At 47.7% G+C, this 19,934-nt stretch overlaps 1 protein-coding gene across 5 annotated transcripts in view; it reads left to right on the forward strand.

The window, feature by feature from the left end:
• The window catches only part of SRGAP2 (SLIT-ROBO Rho GTPase activating protein 2), a 101,163-nt gene that overhangs the window by 24,826 nt on the left and 56,403 nt on the right, over nt 1–19,934 (forward strand). For all 5 annotated transcript variants that reach the window (XM_032203067.1, XM_032203068.1, XM_032203070.1 and 2 more), the window contains exons 2-3: nt 7,954–8,146; nt 16,810–16,972. In XM_032203067.1, coding sequence (XP_032058958.1) covers nt 7,954–8,146; nt 16,810–16,972 — 356 coding nt within the window. The remainder of the gene's footprint in view (nt 1–7,953; nt 8,147–16,809; nt 16,973–19,934) is intronic.

Consider the following 19,934-nt stretch of genomic DNA (forward strand, 5'->3'; position numbering starts at 1 on the left):
AAACCTGTCAAAGCATGAAATCTGCTTTCGATGCCGGACTCAGCACTTGCCAATGCTGTCAAACATGGGATTGTAGACATGCCATGGGAAGATGCACAGCTTTTAGGCATTATTCTTATTGGGAACAGGGCAGGAGTGGGAGAACTTGTCTCTTGGCACTGATGTTAGCAGTGTAGGTGTTAGAAGATTCTCAGATCACCCCAGGGGTGGCGAAGTGGCATCCTATTGCATTTTGTACAACCTGGGTCGATGCAGAATGCTCCCGTGATGGCTTCTGGACTGTGAGATTTTCAAATAAATCAGGCTGTCTTTGGGCTTTGAGACCATCAGCCAACTTTAATTATTTCCAGTGTTGCTCTACCCTGCCCGTGCTTATTGGAAAAGCATCTTGAAGGAGTGGGGTGCTTTACTGAGCAGATGAAAGGAAGGAAGCTGCCACGTGCAGCCCCGTGCTCCAGCAGGGATGCTGTGCCCTTGGGAGCCCTCTGCCCCTAAGCCACCTTGGTGAAGACCCAAAGTCTCTGATGCAATTACTCTGGTTCCTGCCGACAACTGAGCAAAGCAGAATTGAATTGTGGCTCTGATAGATCTGGGCGAGCTGTTGATAAAAACCTCTGTCACTTTAAAAAACATTTGCTCGAGCCCCAGCTCCCTCCAGCATCAGACAGCGGGATGATTTATTGCCCGGCCGCAATCGAGGGCGATTCCTGCAGTGGTGCAGGCCGGTGGCAGGGAGGGCTGAAGGCGGGGACGGGGTTTTGGGGGCCGGGAGCAGCTCAGCATCGCTTCCTCTGCGTCAGCGCCTCGTGCAACGCCCCGTGGAAATCCCCGCCACTGCCCTCTCCCCGGGCAGAACGGGTCCAGGCACTGGCTTTCAGCAGTGGCCAGCCTTGGTTTTGTGAGACATGGGGAGTATCTTGGGTTGAAAATGTTTTTCGCCATGCACTTTGTTTTATTCCTCGCTGCCTTTGTTCCCTTGTGCTGACTTGCCGTTTTGGGGAGCACACACCCAGGCTCCTTGCACTGTTAGCTGCTTCTTTGTGTAGTTTACACACCAGCCTTTCAGGAAAGAATCTCTTCTTTCTATGATAAATAAATTCTGGGAGTGGGCAGTAGGAGAATCAGATGAAAAATATCTGAGAGCACCGTGCTTCAGCGAGACTGGCGTGCTTGGGCCAGAAAAGGAGGGAGTATTTCATATAAGGGGTTTTTGTGTGTGCTTTAAAAACGTTCACCAAATCTTTGGCCGTCTGTGCAGTGTTGGATTCAGCACCGTGCAGGGGAGGAAGCTGTTCAAATAACTATTAAAAAGTTGTTTGAAGAACATGTTATTTCAAGCTGCTTCATGGGCCCAAAGCAATTTCTGTTCCTGGAGCACGAGGGCTCGGGCTGCTCGGTGCTGGAGGCTACGAGGAGTTGGTCAGCAGGAATTATTTTCTGAGTACCAAGGACGTGAACTGGTGTGCGTGCGAGTGGTGCTTTGCTTCTGCTAATGGTCTACGTGTCAAAATCACCCTTATTTTTTTAATTTTATAAATCCCAGCTGAAAATTAGCAATAAAGAGTAGTTTTACCACTCATTTCTAATATTTTATCCAGCATTCAGAAAGTATAAGCAGAGGTTTGTCCAAGGCTTCTTTTGGCTTGATGTCATCAGGGGGAGACCTTTAACTGAGTACAGAGGATCCTAAAATAGCTGGGAGACTTCCTGCAGACACAAGGCGTGGAAATGCTCCTGCTCCTTGCAGTCCGCGCTTTTGTTTTGTACTCGTTTGAAAAATATTAATTTTTATCTGTTTGGAATAAATGGTTGTGGGACCTAAAAACGTTACAGACCTGATGTACTCGGCCACGTTACGCTTACCAGGGTTTTTATGCACAGCAGGGGTTAGGCACAGGAAGGAGGACTTTGGTCGTGCTTGCCCGCGGGAGGAGATATCCTCGCTCTGCAGTTGAAATCAGGGCAGCAAATCCCTGCCCTGGGTAATTTAATCTGGATCCTGTTTTTAAACATCCTCCCTGGAAAGTCAACAGCGTGCACTGTGTTTTGATAACAGCAAGAGAGGCTTTCGCGACCGTTCCGGTAGACAAAAAACCTAAATATTTAATTTGAATTCTTTGTGGACTAAATGTCTTGGTAACTTGGTCAACATGTTCAGTTGCTTAATTTTGGGGAATTGGATTGAAAGCTTCGTCGATCTGAAGCCTCGCATCAGCTTGCAGCCTGTGCATTGCAGATGAGTGGTTCTTTTGTACAGGTGTGGAAAACAGATCCATGGGTTTGCTGCGTTCAGTGGGGTTCTAGTTGAAGGGTGTTCAAAACTCTGAAATTCCCCGGCCACCCTTGTGGTTGAGGTGTTTCACAACCGGACTGAGCGCCGCAAGCCCCAGCTGCCTCCCTCCCTTCAGTGACTCTTTTGTCGTGCCTGGAAAATCGAGCAGACCCAAGCAATTAGCGATGCAAATGGTGGGATGTCGGTATGCAAAGAACAGATGAGTGTCCTCGGTAGTTCACTGGCGCTAGAAACTAGCCTTAACTTCTTGCTTTTTGGCATGCCTTGTACCCTCTTCTTTTCCTTCACACACACGAAGCTTCAAGCACTCATCTTACCCCTCAGAGCGATTTTACCACAAGCTATATTAGAGAGAATTTCAGTGACTAATGCCTGTAATTATGTTTATATCTATTTGACAAGATTCCCTCTACAGTTATAACGTGAATTACCCGATGTTAATATTTCTCCAATGGGTAACGAGTATCACATTTTTAAAGGAAAGTTTACCTTGTTCCAGCGTGTGCAGTTTTTGACAGGATTATGAACCTGAGCCCAAATCTCCCTCCCGGCTCTGGTCTTAAACAAAAGGCTGTATTTCCTCCTCTTATCATTTTCACTTCAAAGCTGAGTTCTTAGATTACCGGGCAGACTTTTAAGTCTGTGATGATCAACAGCTTTCTGCTAGCACAGCAGTTCTTCCCGTGACATTCTCCCTGTTCCAGTATAAAGGCTTTTCTAAATCTCCTAGCCTCCCAGCCACAGCCAGCGTAGCTCAGGCCGTCGTTTGTCACAGCGCTACATATAATCAAATTAAAAAAAGTAATTGAGAGCATTTTCATAAAGCTACGAAGTTGTTCATTTTTGGACTGGAACTTTTCTTGTGTATGGTGTTGGGGAGATGTGAAGAACCCTTAGCAATGAGTAGTGTTCTGGGAATATTTCAAAATATGTACTCTAAAGCATTTTCTGAACCTTATTTGTATATTTAGATGGTTATAACTTGTATTCAAAGGCGTGGAGTTGGTTGGGTTTTAATTTTTGAAAGTGGAGGTCTGATTTCAAACTGAGCTGTGCCCTTAGCCTAAAGCTCTGGTTTCAGGAGACAGGACTTTCAGCAACTTGTCGCGGACGAGGCATCAGGGCTAAAATCACTGCTCGTCTTCTCTACAAAGTGGAGACTTTGTTCATTCCGGACTGCTTTGTCTTCCACATGCTGCTGAATAGCCCGAGATCAGATCCAAGCTGGGGATTTGATGCTCGGTGACTTTCAGTTCTGTGAAAGTGCTGCTTCTGTGCGGAGCCACAGTCTGCAGCCTTCCACCATCCTGTTCGTGGCCTGGTTCTGTGCCGTGATGTTGATCTGCCTCCTGCCTGTCCTCGGTTTGCACGAAGCCAGGAGGAGGACGGGTCCTCCAGGGCCGTCCCAGGGCACCACCACGGCGAGGCGAGAGCACGGCGGGGCTGGGAGCTGTGTGGGCGAGAGCATCGCTTTGAAGCTGGGCGGGAGCTGGGGGTGGCTTGGTCTGCTTCGCTCTCATCCCACTCCTTTCCCAAGGCCGTCACCTTCCTAAACTGGGGTGTTTGGGAGCGGGGTGGGGACGTCCTGAGAAAGCTGCCGCGTGGATGTGCGGAGATGTGAGGAGCTCGGGCTCCTCGTGCCATCTCCTGGTACCCAGCGAGGTGGGGGCTCCGATTCACCATTGAGACCTTTGGTCTTGGTTCCCCTGTTCTCCCTCGACATCCGTAACGTGCTTATAAGAGGGAAAGAAGTAATTTTACCTTCTGCAGACTCTGCAGCTGTTTTCATCATTCTTAAGGAGCAAAGGAGCTGCTGGAAGCTAATGTTTCCCCGTGTATACAGCACGACAGCAATGAAGTCTGCACTTTATTCAGTATCAAGTTAAGTTTTTTAGCTCTAGTGTTGGCTGTAGACTTAGCATTGTAAAAGTCCCAAGGAGGTGTAGTGTCTGTGATGGAAACGAGAGGTGATGACCTTTGCATGAAAGTATTAGAGGAACCATTTAAGAAATAGTTCTTATAATTTAATCTGGGGACAATTACCTTAATGATAATGCAGTATCACTTGTGCCTATCAATACTCCCTAGGCTGTGGTGGTTAAAATGAGGAAAAATAAAAGTGAAATAGATTATAAATATTGAGAATGGCAAATGTTTCTAAAATACGGAAGGTAGGAGATATTTCCTACCAAAAAATTCGTTACTAACTGGCCATGCCTGCTGAGTGCTACGGGGAATGCTGGAAAGCTAATTGCAGAAAGGATTACAAAAATAAAATACGCAATTGTCTCGGATTATACAATGTGCTGTCCTTCCGTGACCCAGGTGACTTTATGACCTGATGCTGGAAGTGAATAAATGCGTTTGTTTTAAGTGGATGGAAAACTTTGCTGCTGCTGCTAGGGATGTCTTAATTATGTGCTTGTCAGGCACATGGGCTTGAAATGGGATAGCAGGGACTCTGCGATACAGGGCAAGGCTTACTGTGAGCATAATACCTCATAATACCTGATGTTTAACCCCAGTTCTTCTGCAGGCTTCTTGGCCTTGAATTGAACGTGCTTGTTCACCCCCTGTCCCACAGAGCTGGCAGCAGCCGCGCAGCCTCAGCTCGAATGGTCGCTGCGGGTGGGATCGAGCTTTCCCAAGGCCTTCGAGCTTCAGCGAAGGTGGAAGGCTTTTTGGTGGTTTCAAGCGGCTGTTAACCTCATAGCCCAGGTAAATTAAAAGATGGAGGAGCAGTGAATTCAAAATTGGAGTGGTTTTTGTGACTGCGGACACGCAGTGCAAGGGGCAACGCGTGGCTTGCAGTGCCCGGCCCCACTCTGCGCCTCGCTGCGTTCCCGGAGCGGGTCTGAAAAAAACATCTTCTGCTTGTGTAAGCAGCGGGAAAACAAGCAGGCACTGTGCTCCCGAAAGCCCAGTAAGCCTCAGGAAATTCCTGCATTCTTGATTTTATTTTGCGGCGAGGTCCTGCGTGGTGTGTGTGTGTGAAAGATGAGCAAGGTTGCCCTTCCCCGCGCGGCACCAGGGGCTGCGATGCGCCGGAGCTGAATCGCGCATTGTTCCCCGGGGAGCCCAATCAGCTGCTGCTGCTTCCCTCAAAAAAAACACCCAACAGTGAGTTTATTTATGATGAGAAAGTGCTGATATCACACTTTTTCCTAAAGGAAAAGGTTACTAGTTCTTTAGCAGCAGAGCTGTGCGTGAAATATTGTACCCTGAGAGCCAAGGACTTGGTTTTAATACTGCAGCGTGTGCGCTCTGCTGACCTGTCGGGCTTCGAGAGCTCCTGGTGTCTGGGAAGCTGTGCTTTTTCTGCTGGTAGCTGGCTGCTGGGAGGGGGCAGAAGGGGCTGAAGAGGGTTGGTCGTTCTGTTTGAGCTGGGGATGGATCTCCCTGGTGGTTGGGCTTTGGTCCCCAGAGGGTGGCCGGGGGCCAGCAGCAGCCAGAAGGTTGGCACGGCTGTGGTTGTGTGTCTGTATGTGTACAGCGTTATGTTCAGCACCAGGCAGCAAGCTTTTTAAGTAAGTGCTAGCAAATCTAATGCACATAAGCCTTTGTTCTTTCCCTGTGCCCCTCCCAGCCCCTGTTAGTCCCAAATTACTTCTGCTAGCCAGAACTGGGTGACAAACCCACCTAGAGCCGGGTGCTGCAGCCTGTGCCCCCCACGCTCCCAAGCAGGTTCGTCACCCACCACCAGGTTCAAGCCCTGTGGGGCTGAGGATCCCCCCTGGCTCCAGGAGCAAGGCCCTGTCCCCAGGTCGCAGCCGTCCGTGCAGGAGGGGGAAGTGGCACTGACGCTTCCCTTCCCCGGGAGAAATGAATGTGCCGAAGTGGTTTTCATTAAAGAAGTATGCAGCAGCTCGGGCTTGTGTGTTCACCCGTAGTTGTGTTTCCTGATGAGGGGACAGAAGTTTCCTGTTCTCTAAAATTCTCTCCCAAGAAAGGAATTGAGGTTGGAGAGCTCTGCCCACCCGTGGCGGTTTCGACTGCTCGGATTTGTTGTTTAGGCTTTGCCACCTCCGTGCTGTGAGGGCTGCACGTGGCCGCAGGTAGGGCGCGGAAGGAGAAGTGGTCTGCACAGGTTGGAGTGCTCATAGAGGTCATCTTCAGGCTTGAGAAACCCACGTCTGTAGGTTGTTTTTGTTGGGCAGCCTGTAGGAGCCATCATTGTATACATGTGGTTGGGGTTTTTGAGTCCCTAAAACAAAGATGCACGCTGCCTTCGGTAGAGATCCTCCACCCCCCGAAGCTGTTTGGTCCTGCAGATGTGAGCACGAACCAAGGCAAAGGGAGAAGTGCTCAGAGGTCAGCGTGGTTTCGTTGGGCAAAGGGACAGGCATGCCGAGGATGCCAGGCTGCCTCTGTCATTACGTGTTTCGGGGATTAGCAACGGAGTCGCTGATTAAAAAGTTGCGTTTGGGAAATGATACACGTACTTCCCCATCTGCAGTTGTGGTGGTCAAAGCCGGGCGTGCAGTTGGGATGCGCGGCCATGGACAGAGCCGTGCACCCGAGTGCCACGAGCTCCGGTTTCTTCCCTGCTGAGCGAATTCTGCTTGGAGCAGCACAGCCGGGAGACGCCCTGGGCAGCGCAGCAGTCGCTCTCTAGCAATAGTGGGCGTCTCTAGCAGCTCAAAGATCTGCAGATGAAAGTGCACACCTTATTATTTTCCTGTTGAGCTTATTGCCTATTAAATAACCTCTCCTAGCTGCAACACCGAACATTTCCATGTTTTCAGAGTAAGGGACTGATGCATTTCGGCTGTTTTGTTGCCCTGTTTGACCATGAGGAAATCATTTCACTGCTGTCCCTCAGTCCCAAACCAGTGAGATAAGGGAACTAACAGCCTGTCCTAAATGGCCAACGTGAGAAACCTCCGTGGTTGCAAAATGTTTTCAAAACAATTGATAAAATCCTGTGCAGATACAACAGCAGTCTTCAGTAACAATGATGCAGAATGGTATTAACACTTGGATCTGTTCCTGCCGTGTGTGTCCTTTAGCCATAAACGTGTTACTCGGAGATCTTTTAACAGCAAGCTAGCCTTCCCGGCGGTAATTCCCCAGTGGGACGTGTGATCACGTTGGCTCTCCAAAGGGGTGTCTGTCTGTTTTCATGGCCTGGCTTATGATGAGAGCTGCGCAGCTGGAGACTCGGTAACTAACTGAATAATCCCAAAGTGGTGCCTTCGGGGAGTGCCCCAGTACGCACAGCATCTTGTTTCTGCATCAAGAGGAGTCTGCAAAGGAATTTGATCGAAATTCCCTGAAGTGCCTTTCTGGGCTGACGTGGGGGATTGCAGCATTCGGTCCTTTTTCCAGACTGAGATTCAGTACATTTTTAGGCAGTGACCGCTTCTTCTTAACGCCAAAAATGCACTTGACACTTGTAACCGATGCACTCCTTTGCAGGAAAGCTCTGCTCGAAGACAGGCGCACCGCAGCGCAGGTTGCTGGATGGCTTTCCTGTGACCGGTGCATCCGAGCTGCAATTGCAATCATTTTCTGTCTGTGGATGTAGTTAATGGTAACAGAGCTTTGCTGATGTATTACTAAAGAGGGAGCATATTTTTAACCGTATTTTTCTGGAGAGTTTGTATGGTGTTTTCTCTAATGGGATTTTGTTTAATCTGTAGTGCTTTTGTTTGTTACAGAGATCCGTGCCCAATTGGTAGAGCAGCTGAAATGCCTTGACCAACAGTGTGAGCTTCGGGTCCAGTTACTGCAGGACTTGCAGGATTTCTTCCGCAAGAAGGCAGAGATTGAGATGGATTACTCGAGGAATTTGGAGAAGTTGGCTGAGAGATTCCTGGCTAAAACTAGGAGCACCAAAGACCAGCAATTCAAGTAGAGTATTTGCCTTCTGTTTTTGTCCTTTTTTTTTTTTTTTCTTGCATATGTGGTTGCTGATGGAGGAATGCAAAAAGAGAGCTGATCCAGCAAAAGTGTTTCCCAAGTTCATTATAAACACACAACCCATTTCACATTCAGTAATTCCTAGTAGGTCATATGTTGTCCATGGGGAACAGAATGGTAAAAATTGGTACAATCTAAAAGGAGTCATTTTCTTGGGAAGGTGGGCAAAGTTGTACACCAAATTTGATGGACAAAAAAAAGGATTTCCTTCAGAGTCAGTGTCTTTATTCTCATTTTCAATTGTTTCTGATCTGTTACGTGTTGCGATTTGCCATAGCATCACTCTGTTTTTAATATCCTGCACATACTTAGTGTAGGATTTAAAAGAATGTCACTTTAAAATAGTAGCGAATTAAAGACAATAATGCTTTTAAATAAAGCTGTGCCATTTGGGGAGGTGGGAGGAGGATTCCTGGACGGGACTCGATCGCAATCTGAAGGCACCTTCCTTGGCAATCAGTTGTCTCACCTGCTGGAAACATTATGTGCAGGTAGGTCTGGCAGTATTGCTTCGGTCGTTCCCCACATAGCTATTTGGGCTGGGGTGAGTAACGCCCATCGGATGTGGTTCCATGGAATCAGCTCTCCTCTTCTAGCACAGACTCGTGCCTGTCCTGCTGAATGGGGTTTAGGGCTGTGGGGTGCCACCAGCTTTGGGGCTCGCTGGGCTCCCTCTTTGGGTAGCAGCTGGGGAATGGCACGAGCAGCCCCGCGGTGTGAATCAGCTCAGCTCCAGGGGGATGGGTCTGTCCTCTGGCAGGATCCATCTCATCTGCCTCTGGAGCACAGTGTCCCGGTGGGGACGTGCCTTTTTTTCTGCAGTGGTGTCTGGGGGGCTGTGATGTTCAGCTTTTTCAGCCCTTTTAGCTAAACCCCTTTTTGAGAAACCATCAAGAAGGCACCATTTTAGTTTCCTTGCTGTACAGCTTGGATGCCATTTACTTCAGTTCTCATTTAAAATGCACATTGTGCTAAGTTGCCTGGAAAGCATGACTCCTAAGTGGAGCTGTCTGAGAAGCAGAGCAGAGTTATTCTGCATACCTACAGAGAGTGGTCGTCTGAGGTATTTGCCTCTTCCGTTACAGCAAAACTTGTCCTAGAACTATAATCTGGGCGTGCTCTGCACAAACTTTTAGGATGGCACTAAATAAACAATGTCCTGAACTGTGATTTTCCACCACGTTATCCTTTTCAGTTTATTTTGCTGTGGTGATTTCATTTCTATTACACGATACGAAACATCCAGCAGAAACGCGTTTGTGTTCAGTTTTTAGTGTTGGGAAAGGCATATGAAGTTCGCTTCCTATTTTGAGATCGAGACTGAATTTTTAATGTGGAAGCTGTTACCATAGTGGCGCAGAATGCTGCATGGTGTCATGCTTCATGTTAATTAAATATGCTGGCAGTGGTAGCGCAGATTTAAAAGACAATTTTTTTTTCTAACGCAGTTTCCTCACTGAACCCTGGCCCTGTTTTTTGATCCGTTTGTCCTCATATATTCTAGCTATTGGGTGCAGCCTGAATTGGACAGGTGATTTTATTATCGTCACATAAAGCTTTCACCTGATTTTGTGGATCAGATGTCCCTGCTGTCCTGGTCAAGTTCTGGAACCTGTTCCTGAGCATCGTTCCGCTTTGCTTCGCATGGGACTGGCAGGGCTCGCTCTTCTGATTTTGCTTGCGTTAGCAGCAGATGGCTCCTAGCAGGAAAGCGGCTCGCTTGGGGAATACGTTACCCTGCAAGGTTCGAGTCCCAGTTCTCCAATATGTTCATTTGGTTAAGACCTGGAAGGAGGGGAAGAAAACCCAGCTTTGTATGGTCGATGGGTCTGCGGGCAGAGTTTGTTGCAGCAGTGGAGCAGTCGTAAAGGTGCCCGGGGCAGCTCCATCTACTGCTTGCTTGGTCGCTTCCTTCAGAGAGCTTCAACGTTCAGAAATATGTCAAAATACATCAGTAAGGAAGCAGTGCCAATGATAAGGACCCATCCCAAGCACTGCCCTGTCTGACCAGTGAGGAGTAACTTGCCCGATATCTGTTCTGTAGATGCCGAAGCTGTAATCTAATCTGGAACCCCCTAAAAGACAATGTGATCAAAGCCAGCCATCAGATCTCTCCACCTAAGGATCTGGTATTATATGACTGAGATGTGCACAGGCTGGTGGCTACTCTGTAATTGCATGGCTGCGACCCTATAAATACCCGGTAATAGCATGTTCCTTGGGTAACGTGATAATTATGTCGGAAAGTACCATATCATTCAGGGCCTGCTTACCATGTCACTTGCAGTTTTTAGATCTCATAACACACTGTCAAGGAGGAAACTTGTCAGGCAGTAACCCTGTAATTTGCCTGTGCTTTCATACTCGACAGCTATTATGTAATTGCCGAGCTGCTCCGAGCGCGCTCGTTTAAGGGAGCGCTGTCAGGGGCGAGGGGCTTCAGCCCGACCCTGCGCATGGGATCGTGTGGCTTCCTGCAGCACGCATGGGAAGAAGCAGACGTGTAAAGGAAGGAGCAGTGCGAGGTGTAACAAATGAATGACATGGGTTTTACTTTTCTTACATGTGGCCACATCACAGGGCAAGCTGCTCAGGTGGCTGTTTTCCACGCCAGCGTAGAAATCTGGGTGGTTGGGTCTCAAAATCAAGCTGCGTGCAGCCAGCGGTGGGCTTACAGGGTGCTTGCACATTGCACGGTTTGAAGGTAGCCTCACTGAAGCATCTTAACGTGATTTACAGAGGTAGGTGTATGTTTTTCTCATTTTATATCCTCAAAGAGGGGGAACAGATTGGTTTAGCCAAGGTGACACAGGAGTTGATGACAGTTGGATATATCCCAGGTTTGACTTGCTTTTAACTGCTCTACCATGGTTGTTAGACCTCCCTTTGCCTATTCCTTCTTAAAAATGGTTTTTCAATTAGAACAAACTTAAAAGAGAATAAAACATTTATTTGGTAAGGCTTCTTCAGTACCTCTTGGAAAATATCCTCACGCAAGATGTAAGGGGCTAGAGGGGAAAAATGCATATCACAGCCCGATTCTTATAATTCCTGTTGTTACAGGAGCTTGTCAGTCAAGAGTTTGGCATAGGCATCACTCCTTAGCTATCTGATGAACTGAAGGCCTCTTCCAGAGCAGTTAAATGAGAGCATCCGTGTCGGCAGAGAGCATCTCCCTGCTGGACCTGGGGGTCCCTGCCAGCAGCGAGCCCCTGCCACCTGCCCCTCCAGGCTCTTCCTTCGGGTCATTTTGTTCTGAAGTGTCAGTTAGTATAACAACCCCAGCAAATCCTCGGTGAGCCCTTCTGAGGGTGAAATGTAAAAAGGGTGGGGGAAGAAGATGCTATTTTAAGGCCATGTTTTAAATCAGAGTAGCAATTGTCAGCTGGAGAGCAGAGTGTCCAGGATATCCCAGCGTGAAACTCAGATGGCTTTCTGGCAGCCTTTGCCTTGAAGTCGAAGATGCAGAATAAGTCTGGCAACCTTCAGGCTGAGGACTTGTAAACAACAGATGTTCATAACTGGAATCTTTGGGAAGAGAAGGGCAGGGAGCAGCGTGTATGGCCATGCTTCAGATTCCCCAAATGTACGGTTAACACTGAGCAGTGTCAGGACGGCTTTAAGGGGAAATCAAACATCGGTTCACATCAGCACTTTGCAGAGAAGTTCAACGTTAGTTCTCCAAAAGCGAAATGGTTTCTTTAAAGGAGAGATGATGCAGGCTGTGAGGGAGCTCTCAGCAAAAGCACTTGGATCAGGCGGACTTCATTTGCAATATGATTAGAGTTGTAATAGATAAGTGCCCTCATAGGCTATTTTGGCCTGTGATTCCTCTTGATGGAATGAAGTCTGGAGCATTTACTCTGAGTCTTTCGAATAACATCATTTGGAAGATTTTTCTGAGCGTGAAGAATTATTCATTCAGTGACCTCGCTGAACGGGCTGCATCGCCAGCACAAACTGCAGCGAGCCCTGGGCAGGACCGCGGTGGTGTTTGGCACAGCAAGGAGCGGAGCAGGGGCTGTGAAGCCCGACAGCTTTCTGAGGAGGTGACATCTCCGTCTTTTTCTCCATGGCAGTGTTTAAAGTTTCACTCTGGAGCAGAGGTTGTTGGTGGCCCTGGGTTACGAGCAGCTTTTTTGGAGTCGTGCTGCTGCTGAGAGGCACTTGTCAGTTGTGCTGCGATGGAAATGTCAGGAGAAGGACAGCGTACCGATGTCTTCTACCCTGCTTGAGGACTTCTGGTGCCTCGTCTGGCTGTAAAACCCTGCAGGCTGCTGTTCGTTCACTGCTGAAACATGCTACCACCCAGCGACCCCATGAAACTTGCTGAAAAAGCCTCGTCTGGAAGGAAGAACAGCTGGAGAAGTTTCCTTTTCACGCAGATGATGTGCCGGGGCGATGTTAATTTCTGCATTTCTCTCTATTTGTAATTTCTTCAGTTGCCTGTGACTCATCCCTGCATCCTGCGCTCCTCGTGGAAACGCAGCATTCCCAGTCCCAGGCTGTGGGCGTGGGTTTTTTCTTCTCTATCTCGTATGGGAAGAGGAGGAGGCTGCTTCTTAAGACAGATTTTGTGCTCTAGCCCTGAATGGGGTTTACATTGCAGTACACAATTACACGTCCCTGGCTTTTGTCACTCCGTCCTGCCTGCCTTAGAGCAGATAAATCTCTGCTCGTCTCCGAGTTCCTTGTCTGAATGAGTAATTTAATTAAGAAGTTTCAGATACTTGGACTCAATCTTCCCTTCTGATCTTTGGAGATCAACTGAAACCTTTGAAGTGGAAGCTGCACAGGACTCGATCAAGATAACACTCGAGAAACCACAGCGCTTCATACTTTGTGGTTCCTTAAAAATCTGCGCACAACTTCCTCTTCCTGTTCCCAAACACCCCCAATTGCTGTGATCTGGTGTAGTTTAGGCTAACCTAAATAAACTCTCGAGATTCGCTATCATTGCACGATCTTTAAGCTAGTATAAATAGTGCTTGAAATAAACCTGGAGCTTGGCATCTTCCTTCTCCTCCTCTTGGAGGGGAGCTTGGAGTCAAACAGTTGCTCTGCATGTGAAATCCCCAGCGTTTGGGGAAAGTTCAGAGCCAGCCCCTGAAGTCTCGGGGTATCTCCCTGAATTCACTACGTCAGCGAGAATACCGGCTCCAGACTTTCTGCAGAATCTGTGGAAATCGAGCTTGCTCTCAGTTACACCCAGCCCTCACTGCCGCATTTTTTTTCTCCCCTTTTTCATTCCTTCTCTGTGGCGATGTGAAACTGGAACAGGATATATTTGCCAGCTCCTCCGAGAATTGAAATGGTTAATGAAAATCACAATTTGCTTCTCTGCCATCTGCTTGTGGTTATGATAGAAAATGGTCTGTTGTAAACAGTTGTATAACTTCTGCTCTGTGTTGTGAAAACTGTTGCCATGTTCCACCCCAGAAAATGCTGCGTTTCGGAGGTGGTTTAACAGTTAATGTATGTGCAGACTTAAAGGCTATTTGGAAGCTCGGAAGCAAGTAACTGCCTCTTTCCTTTTCTGTTTTGTCTCTGTGCAGCTCGTCTTAAGGCCTTCCTTTGTCTTTTTTTCACCAGGGCTCAGAAAATTGTCGCTGGCCATTAAAGGAGGGGAGTTTTTTCTCGCTTTCCGTAAAAACCAAGCAGTAACAATAGAAAACCCGTACAAAAAAGCGAGGCAGACTGTTTTAACAAAGTGCTGAAGGGGTTAGCGAAACTGAGAGACACCAAGAAATTAAAGGAATTTAAAAGAAAAAAAACTTAAGAGAGCCCAGAGCTGTGGTTGCATGAGGTTGAGATTAGGGTGCGGCACTGACTGCGCAGACCTTAAGGTGACAATCCCAGTCGCAAATTAGAATCATGTGGGCTTTGGGATCGGTCTTTCCTGCAAGATGGCCTTTCATGTCTAACCACATGGAGTGTGTCAACAACCTATCTGGCGCCATTAGACACCAGCAATTTTACTCACCATACTTTTTCATGGGCTCTTGGTATTCGTGCTATGCGCTGCCCTAGAATAGCTTCGGGTGTTGTGGTGCGGCAGCTTGGACAGCTGGGGATTGTCCGGTTAACTATTGCATCTCTTCTCTTTCCTATTTCTGCCTCGCTTTTCTCTGAAAAGCAGGGCAGTCTCACCAGGCTGCTCACTCGCAAGCCTTCTTGCCTGCTCTCACTGCACTTAAAGCCCTTGTTCTGTGTGCCCAGGGCTCCGAACTGCTCAAGGCCAGGCTCTGTGAGTGGAGGCATCGAGGGTTGTTCAGGAGCTTTTGGTGGTACGGGCAGAGAAAATGCGTAATGAGACAGAAAACATCACGGGGGATATTTGGGAACAAAGCAGCCGAGTGCTTCTGGGCTGGCACTGCACAAGGAGGGGTGCAAAGAGGCGAGCTGGGGGCTGCGCTGCTCTTAGGAAGTGGTGGGGCAGCAACAGGCTGCTCGGGGATCCCAGACACAGTTTCCAACAGCTACAGCAAGACCAGCTAGCCAGGAGCCGTAGCTTTGCTTGCCAAAGGTGTGTTCCCAACCTTTCTTACGGTAGGTGCATCACTGGCGTTGGTTATGGCCCTTCCAGCTTTGAGGGTAAAAAGTCAGTGTGCAAGGTCCTTGTAGAGCAGTGGTGCAAAGGAGCAAACCACCCGGCTGTTAGCATCTCTTTGTACTGCCCTTTACACACTTCTCTTCACGAGCAATCTTAGCTCGCTTCCCATCTCCTGCCGGCATCGGTTCCCCTGCTGGCGGAGGTGGCTCTGTGATGGCACACACAGCACCGCTCCTCAGAGGAGCTCCTCCTTCAGCCTCCTTTTTGTTGGAAGAAAGTCAAATGTTGCTTCTGGTCTTGCCTAAATTGAAAAAAATAAATTATAATAAGAAACCAGCACAACTTAGGTGCATGTTACTGTCTGTTGTGGCAGCTTTTGTCCTGGGTGCCAGCAGGACTTGGACCCTCCCGCTCCGTGCGTGCGCCCTTTGGGGTCTGGCTGCAGCCTGGTGGGTGCTGGAAGATTCACAGCTCTCTCAGCCTGGTCTTCAATTACTAATTAGCTCTCTGGCATATTAACAAAACAAACAGTATGCTGCAAACACTGATTGCAGGAGATCGGGGGGCAAGTGCTTGATTTATATAGCTCAACATCTGGCAGTTTCAGCCTTGTGCAGTTCTGCATTTTGATCGTTCCATCTGGTTTTGCCTGTGTCAGCAGTCTCCACAATACGGGACATCGGAGTACAAAGGCAAATATTGTCTAAATTGAATCTATGCCTTCTCACATCTTATTTTCTATGTTTTTATTCAAAACACCAGAACCAAATGCCCAGTATCCTTCCTGTACCCTCTCCCACTACCTATATATACACACGCACATACACGTGCTCGCTCCAAACCTTGAAGATGTCCAGATGACAAGCTGCAGTTGTTTCCTGAGCTTTTCATTGATTTATTAATTTATTTTCAAGGAAAAGAAATAAAGCATCAGGATCAGCTGTTTTGAAACTGTACTTCTTTCTCTAAAATTATTCATATTGCACTACAGCTCCAAACACTGATGACACGAGAAAAGCTGTGGCAAATGGCCATTGCCAGATTTTTCACGTTTTTGCCATGTCAGACATTTCTTACAGCAGAGGTTGCTTTCCTTTCAAGTGCAGAATATGCCATTTTTTGAATGGAAATTGAACCTCCTTTCTTTTAAGGGGAAGGAAATCTGGTAGAATGTCATACAGTAAGCAAGATGAGCCTTGGCTTCCCACCAGAGATTTGACTTACTCCTTTAGAAATCAGCATCGCTGTACTGTAACCTCATGATAAGCAGATCTGGAGAGAATTGCAGCTTGCAGTCAGCGCTCCCAGATCTGCCAGCCCCAAGCTGCTGCAGGAGGACCGCTCACTGCCAACGTCCCTGCTTTCATCTAGTATGAAATGGTGGCTGAAGAAATGCCTCACTCCTTCCAGGAGATAAAATGATTTCCCGTGTTGGTTTGGCTGCTCCAAATAAGCCAAGGTTCCTCCTGTCTCCCCTTTTGCCCTTTGTGGTGCCTGTCTGCAGGGTGCAGCAGGGAATCGGCCAGAAAAAGGTTGGGGAAGTTTGAAGGTGAGAGCATAAAGCTTGGTGTACCAGTAGTGCTTTCTCTTTGCTCAGGACAGGTACAGCTGCTTGCACATAAATGGTTTTCTACGAGACATAACATTTTGTTTCCTATGCAGATGCTATTTAGCTGACTGGATGCTTGAAATCTTTTTTGCTTGTGGTTAAAGCACAAATGCTTGAGACAGTGGATCTTGGATTCAAAAGAAAAAATCAGAGTCTACATTTGGCATCCTTGTAGCTTGCACTTGCCTGATATGTCTGATCTGTTTGTTGGGGGATAAAAGCTTGTGGCCGTGTGTAATTGAGGGCATATTTTGGGTACGTGCAATACCATTTTAGAGCCTTTCTCTGCTCCCATCTCCCTCACCTGATCCACGTGCACTGCAGCTGTGTTCCTGGTGTGTGTGTAGGTGCAGAACATCACTAACAGACTCATTTTGCCCGCCTGAGGTGAAGTGCCATCCAATTCGTGTTTCTGTTTTACATCCTCTGTAGGAAGGACCAGAACGTGCTATCGCCAGTGAACTGCTGGAACCTCCTGTTAAACCAAGTGAAGCGGGAGAGCCGGGACCACACGACCCTGAGCGATATCTATCTCAACAACATCATCCCGCGCTTCGTCCAGGTCAGCGAGGATTCTGGGCGCCTCTTCAAGAAGGTAACCGATGGATTTTTTGCTTGGCCCTTCCAAAATGCAAAGTTTTAGATATTACTTCTGGCAGATGGCTTTATTGTTGTCTGTACCTAACGTGTTTTTTCCTCTTTGTGCGCAACTGTGCTTGACTTATCTTTGATTAATTGTTCTCTGGTCCTCGTATTTTAGGTTTTTCCTGAAGGTGATCAATTGAGATTAGTCTAAATTCAGGCAATGTTTTTCCTCTTAGACTGCTCACAGTTTTGTGTGCACTCTGAGGCTTTCTTTAAACAGAAATCTTCTAGGCTTTCAGCTCTGTGATCCATAACAACCTTCCAAGGACAAATTTATAAATTTATATCCACAGTGGAGGAGAAACTACTGTTAAAAGAAAAATTAGGGAGAATTTCTACTATGCCAGACAATAAAATGATGTATTGTCCTTCTCTGGAAGAAGACGAAAATGCAACTGAGGTGTCTTTTGTTAGCATTTTCCCTTTTCTCTCCCCTTGATTTCCACCTGGAAAAAAAAAAAAAAAAGACAGAAAGGTGGGACAGTGTGGGCGGGTGTTTGTCTATTAAGAGTCTGTTCTTCCAGTTGAGGAAACCTGATCTGGAAGCTTTGAAACTCCTATTAAACAGTAATGCCTGGTCTCTGTAGAGATTTGTCAATGGCTGTAACATCTGCTGGTTGACATGTTAAAGACATTGCGATTCAAACTTGGAAAGCCATCTCTCTTCCCCCACTGCCCACCCCCTTGCAATGTGTCATGATCTCGGAGAGTTATTTCTGCAGCCGTGCTGCTTGAGGAAAGGGCTTGCAAAATGACTCCGGCTTCCTAAGGAGCTGGTGTGGGACTCAGCCTAAATCACACGGCCTCTGAGAGCCGTGGGGGAGGAACGCTCCTGATTAAAATTTCCTGGGCTGCTTTCATGTGTGTCTGTCTGCCTTTGGTGGTTGGGCTCTGCCGCTGTTGCATTAAGAACTGGTCACACGAGTAGCGTGTGGGACTTCAAAACTCAGATCCTTTTAGGTGCAGCCTTGACAGTAATTGGAGGCCTCATTGGCTTTTTTTTCTCTGGGCTTTGACAGTCTTTTGAAATGTGTTGAGGAAAAAGCATTCAGATATTTTTAACGTCTCTGGGTTGCTTTGACTGATAAAGAGATTCTGTGTATTGCAGTCAGGTCAGACTGCTGGAGAAGGACCAATGCTGGGGACTGCACATGGCATTTCATGGCAAGATGCACTGGAGGGAGCAGCGTTGCATTGTGTGGTACCCGGAGGACAGCGTGTGTTTGCTCTTTCACAGCAGGTGTTTGTGTGTGTCAGCAAATGATTTATATAGCAGAATGGAAATAAGTGCAGTGCTGCGTTCCTTGTCATTGCTGTGCCTGCTTCTTCAGTTCTTAATGGATAGCAACAGAGTTTGAAGAGTACACTGAAATGTTGCATTCTTTTTTTGTTTTTTCTTCATTGCCCAAGTAGAGGAGGAACCTTCTCTTTTCCAAGTAACATCATACCAAGGCCTTTTCGACCTTTTAAAACTTTCTGGTAATTACATTACAGTTGATTAGATACTTACATGGGATTATTGAATGGCAGCTACTCTTCAATTCCACTAATCCTTCCAAAGGAGAAGTAATCTCTCCTCTGAATTTCAACAAGGGCTGTGTTTGAGCAAGGTGGCTCAGCAAAGGATGCAAATGGAAATGGAAATGGATACTGTTCCTGTTGGGCAGGAAACTTGCATCTTAATTTTCAGCCCATTGTATAAGCACAGTCTTACCTCGGTTTGTTTTATTTTGTGTTGGGCACGGGGACTCTTAACAGGAAGGGAAGAAAAAAAAGGAAAACCAAGAATAACCAGCTACTACCAACAACCCTTTGGTTTCTTCCTCGGAGACCAAATGGGAACTCCGTATGAATCTGTGCAAGCAGGAGGCAGGAGGCACTGGTTACTACATCCCAGCTGCTTTTCTGACACTATGCCAGGCACACCAGACTGGCTGAAGGCCAGGCCAGGCGCTAGGTTACTCTTCCACTTGTGCTGGGTGGTTAAAAACCAAAACTGGATCCTGCCTTATCTAGAGTCGTGTGGCTGAATGAGACAGCAGCTGGGAAATAGAGAACGTTGGCACATGTTTTGGACCTTGAACCGTAGGCTAGAAACCAAGCTAGCCTGGATGAAAGGTATAACCCTATTGATGAGAAACTCTAGAAGAACGTTTCCTTCCTGCTCCCCTTAGCATCTCCCATCCTGTCTTAAGCGAGCGAGCTCTGCATAGTGGGGCTGAATCAGAGCGATGCTGCGCGTCGGCAAATTGAGGCCGCTTCAACAGCCCTAGCAAGCCCGGCTGCACCAGTGAAATAAGCAGCCGGCTCTGTTACTTCAAGGCCTGAGTCTCCTGCCCCTGACGTGCCGTGCTGTTGTTTCAGCATTTCTCTGCGCTGCCTCCTGTCTGGTCCAACGCACACGGTAGGTACGGGCAGCCTGCCGGAGCAGGAGCCGTACGTGCGGTGCTTTTAGGGCATCCAGGGCTGGCTCAACCCAAGAGCTGTGCTTTTGCTGTTTCCTGATGGAAATTGCAGCTGGTGGGACAGCGCTGCCAGCCTTGGTGCCTAGCTGGGAGCTCTCTGTGCTTGGCTCAGGTACCAGAATCTGTGCTAAAAACAAGGGCAGTTTATCGTTAAAGGGTAATAGGAAATTTTGGCACCACTTCTCTAAATGCTGTGTGCTCCTGTAAGAGTAATTAGAGCCCTCCCTATTTTCATTAAAGGACTCATTTCTGCCCCATTCTCGTGTTGAGAAAGACTTTCAGAGCTGGGAGCAGGTTACAACTGCCCGTGCTTGCAGCCAGCTCTGTGTCCTGAACCCTCTCCAGCTGGACCAAAGGGTTTTCCTGCTGGCAAAGCTGGTTGTGAAGTGCAGCCCGATTTCCTACTATTGCTGGTGAAAGATCTTTGTTGTTAATTCTGCTGCGTAT

The sequence above is a fragment of the Aythya fuligula genome, chromosome 25, assembly GCF_009819795.1.
Source record: "Aythya fuligula isolate bAytFul2 chromosome 25, bAytFul2.pri, whole genome shotgun sequence".
Classification (NCBI taxonomy): Eukaryota; Metazoa; Chordata; class Aves; order Anseriformes; family Anatidae; genus Aythya; species Aythya fuligula.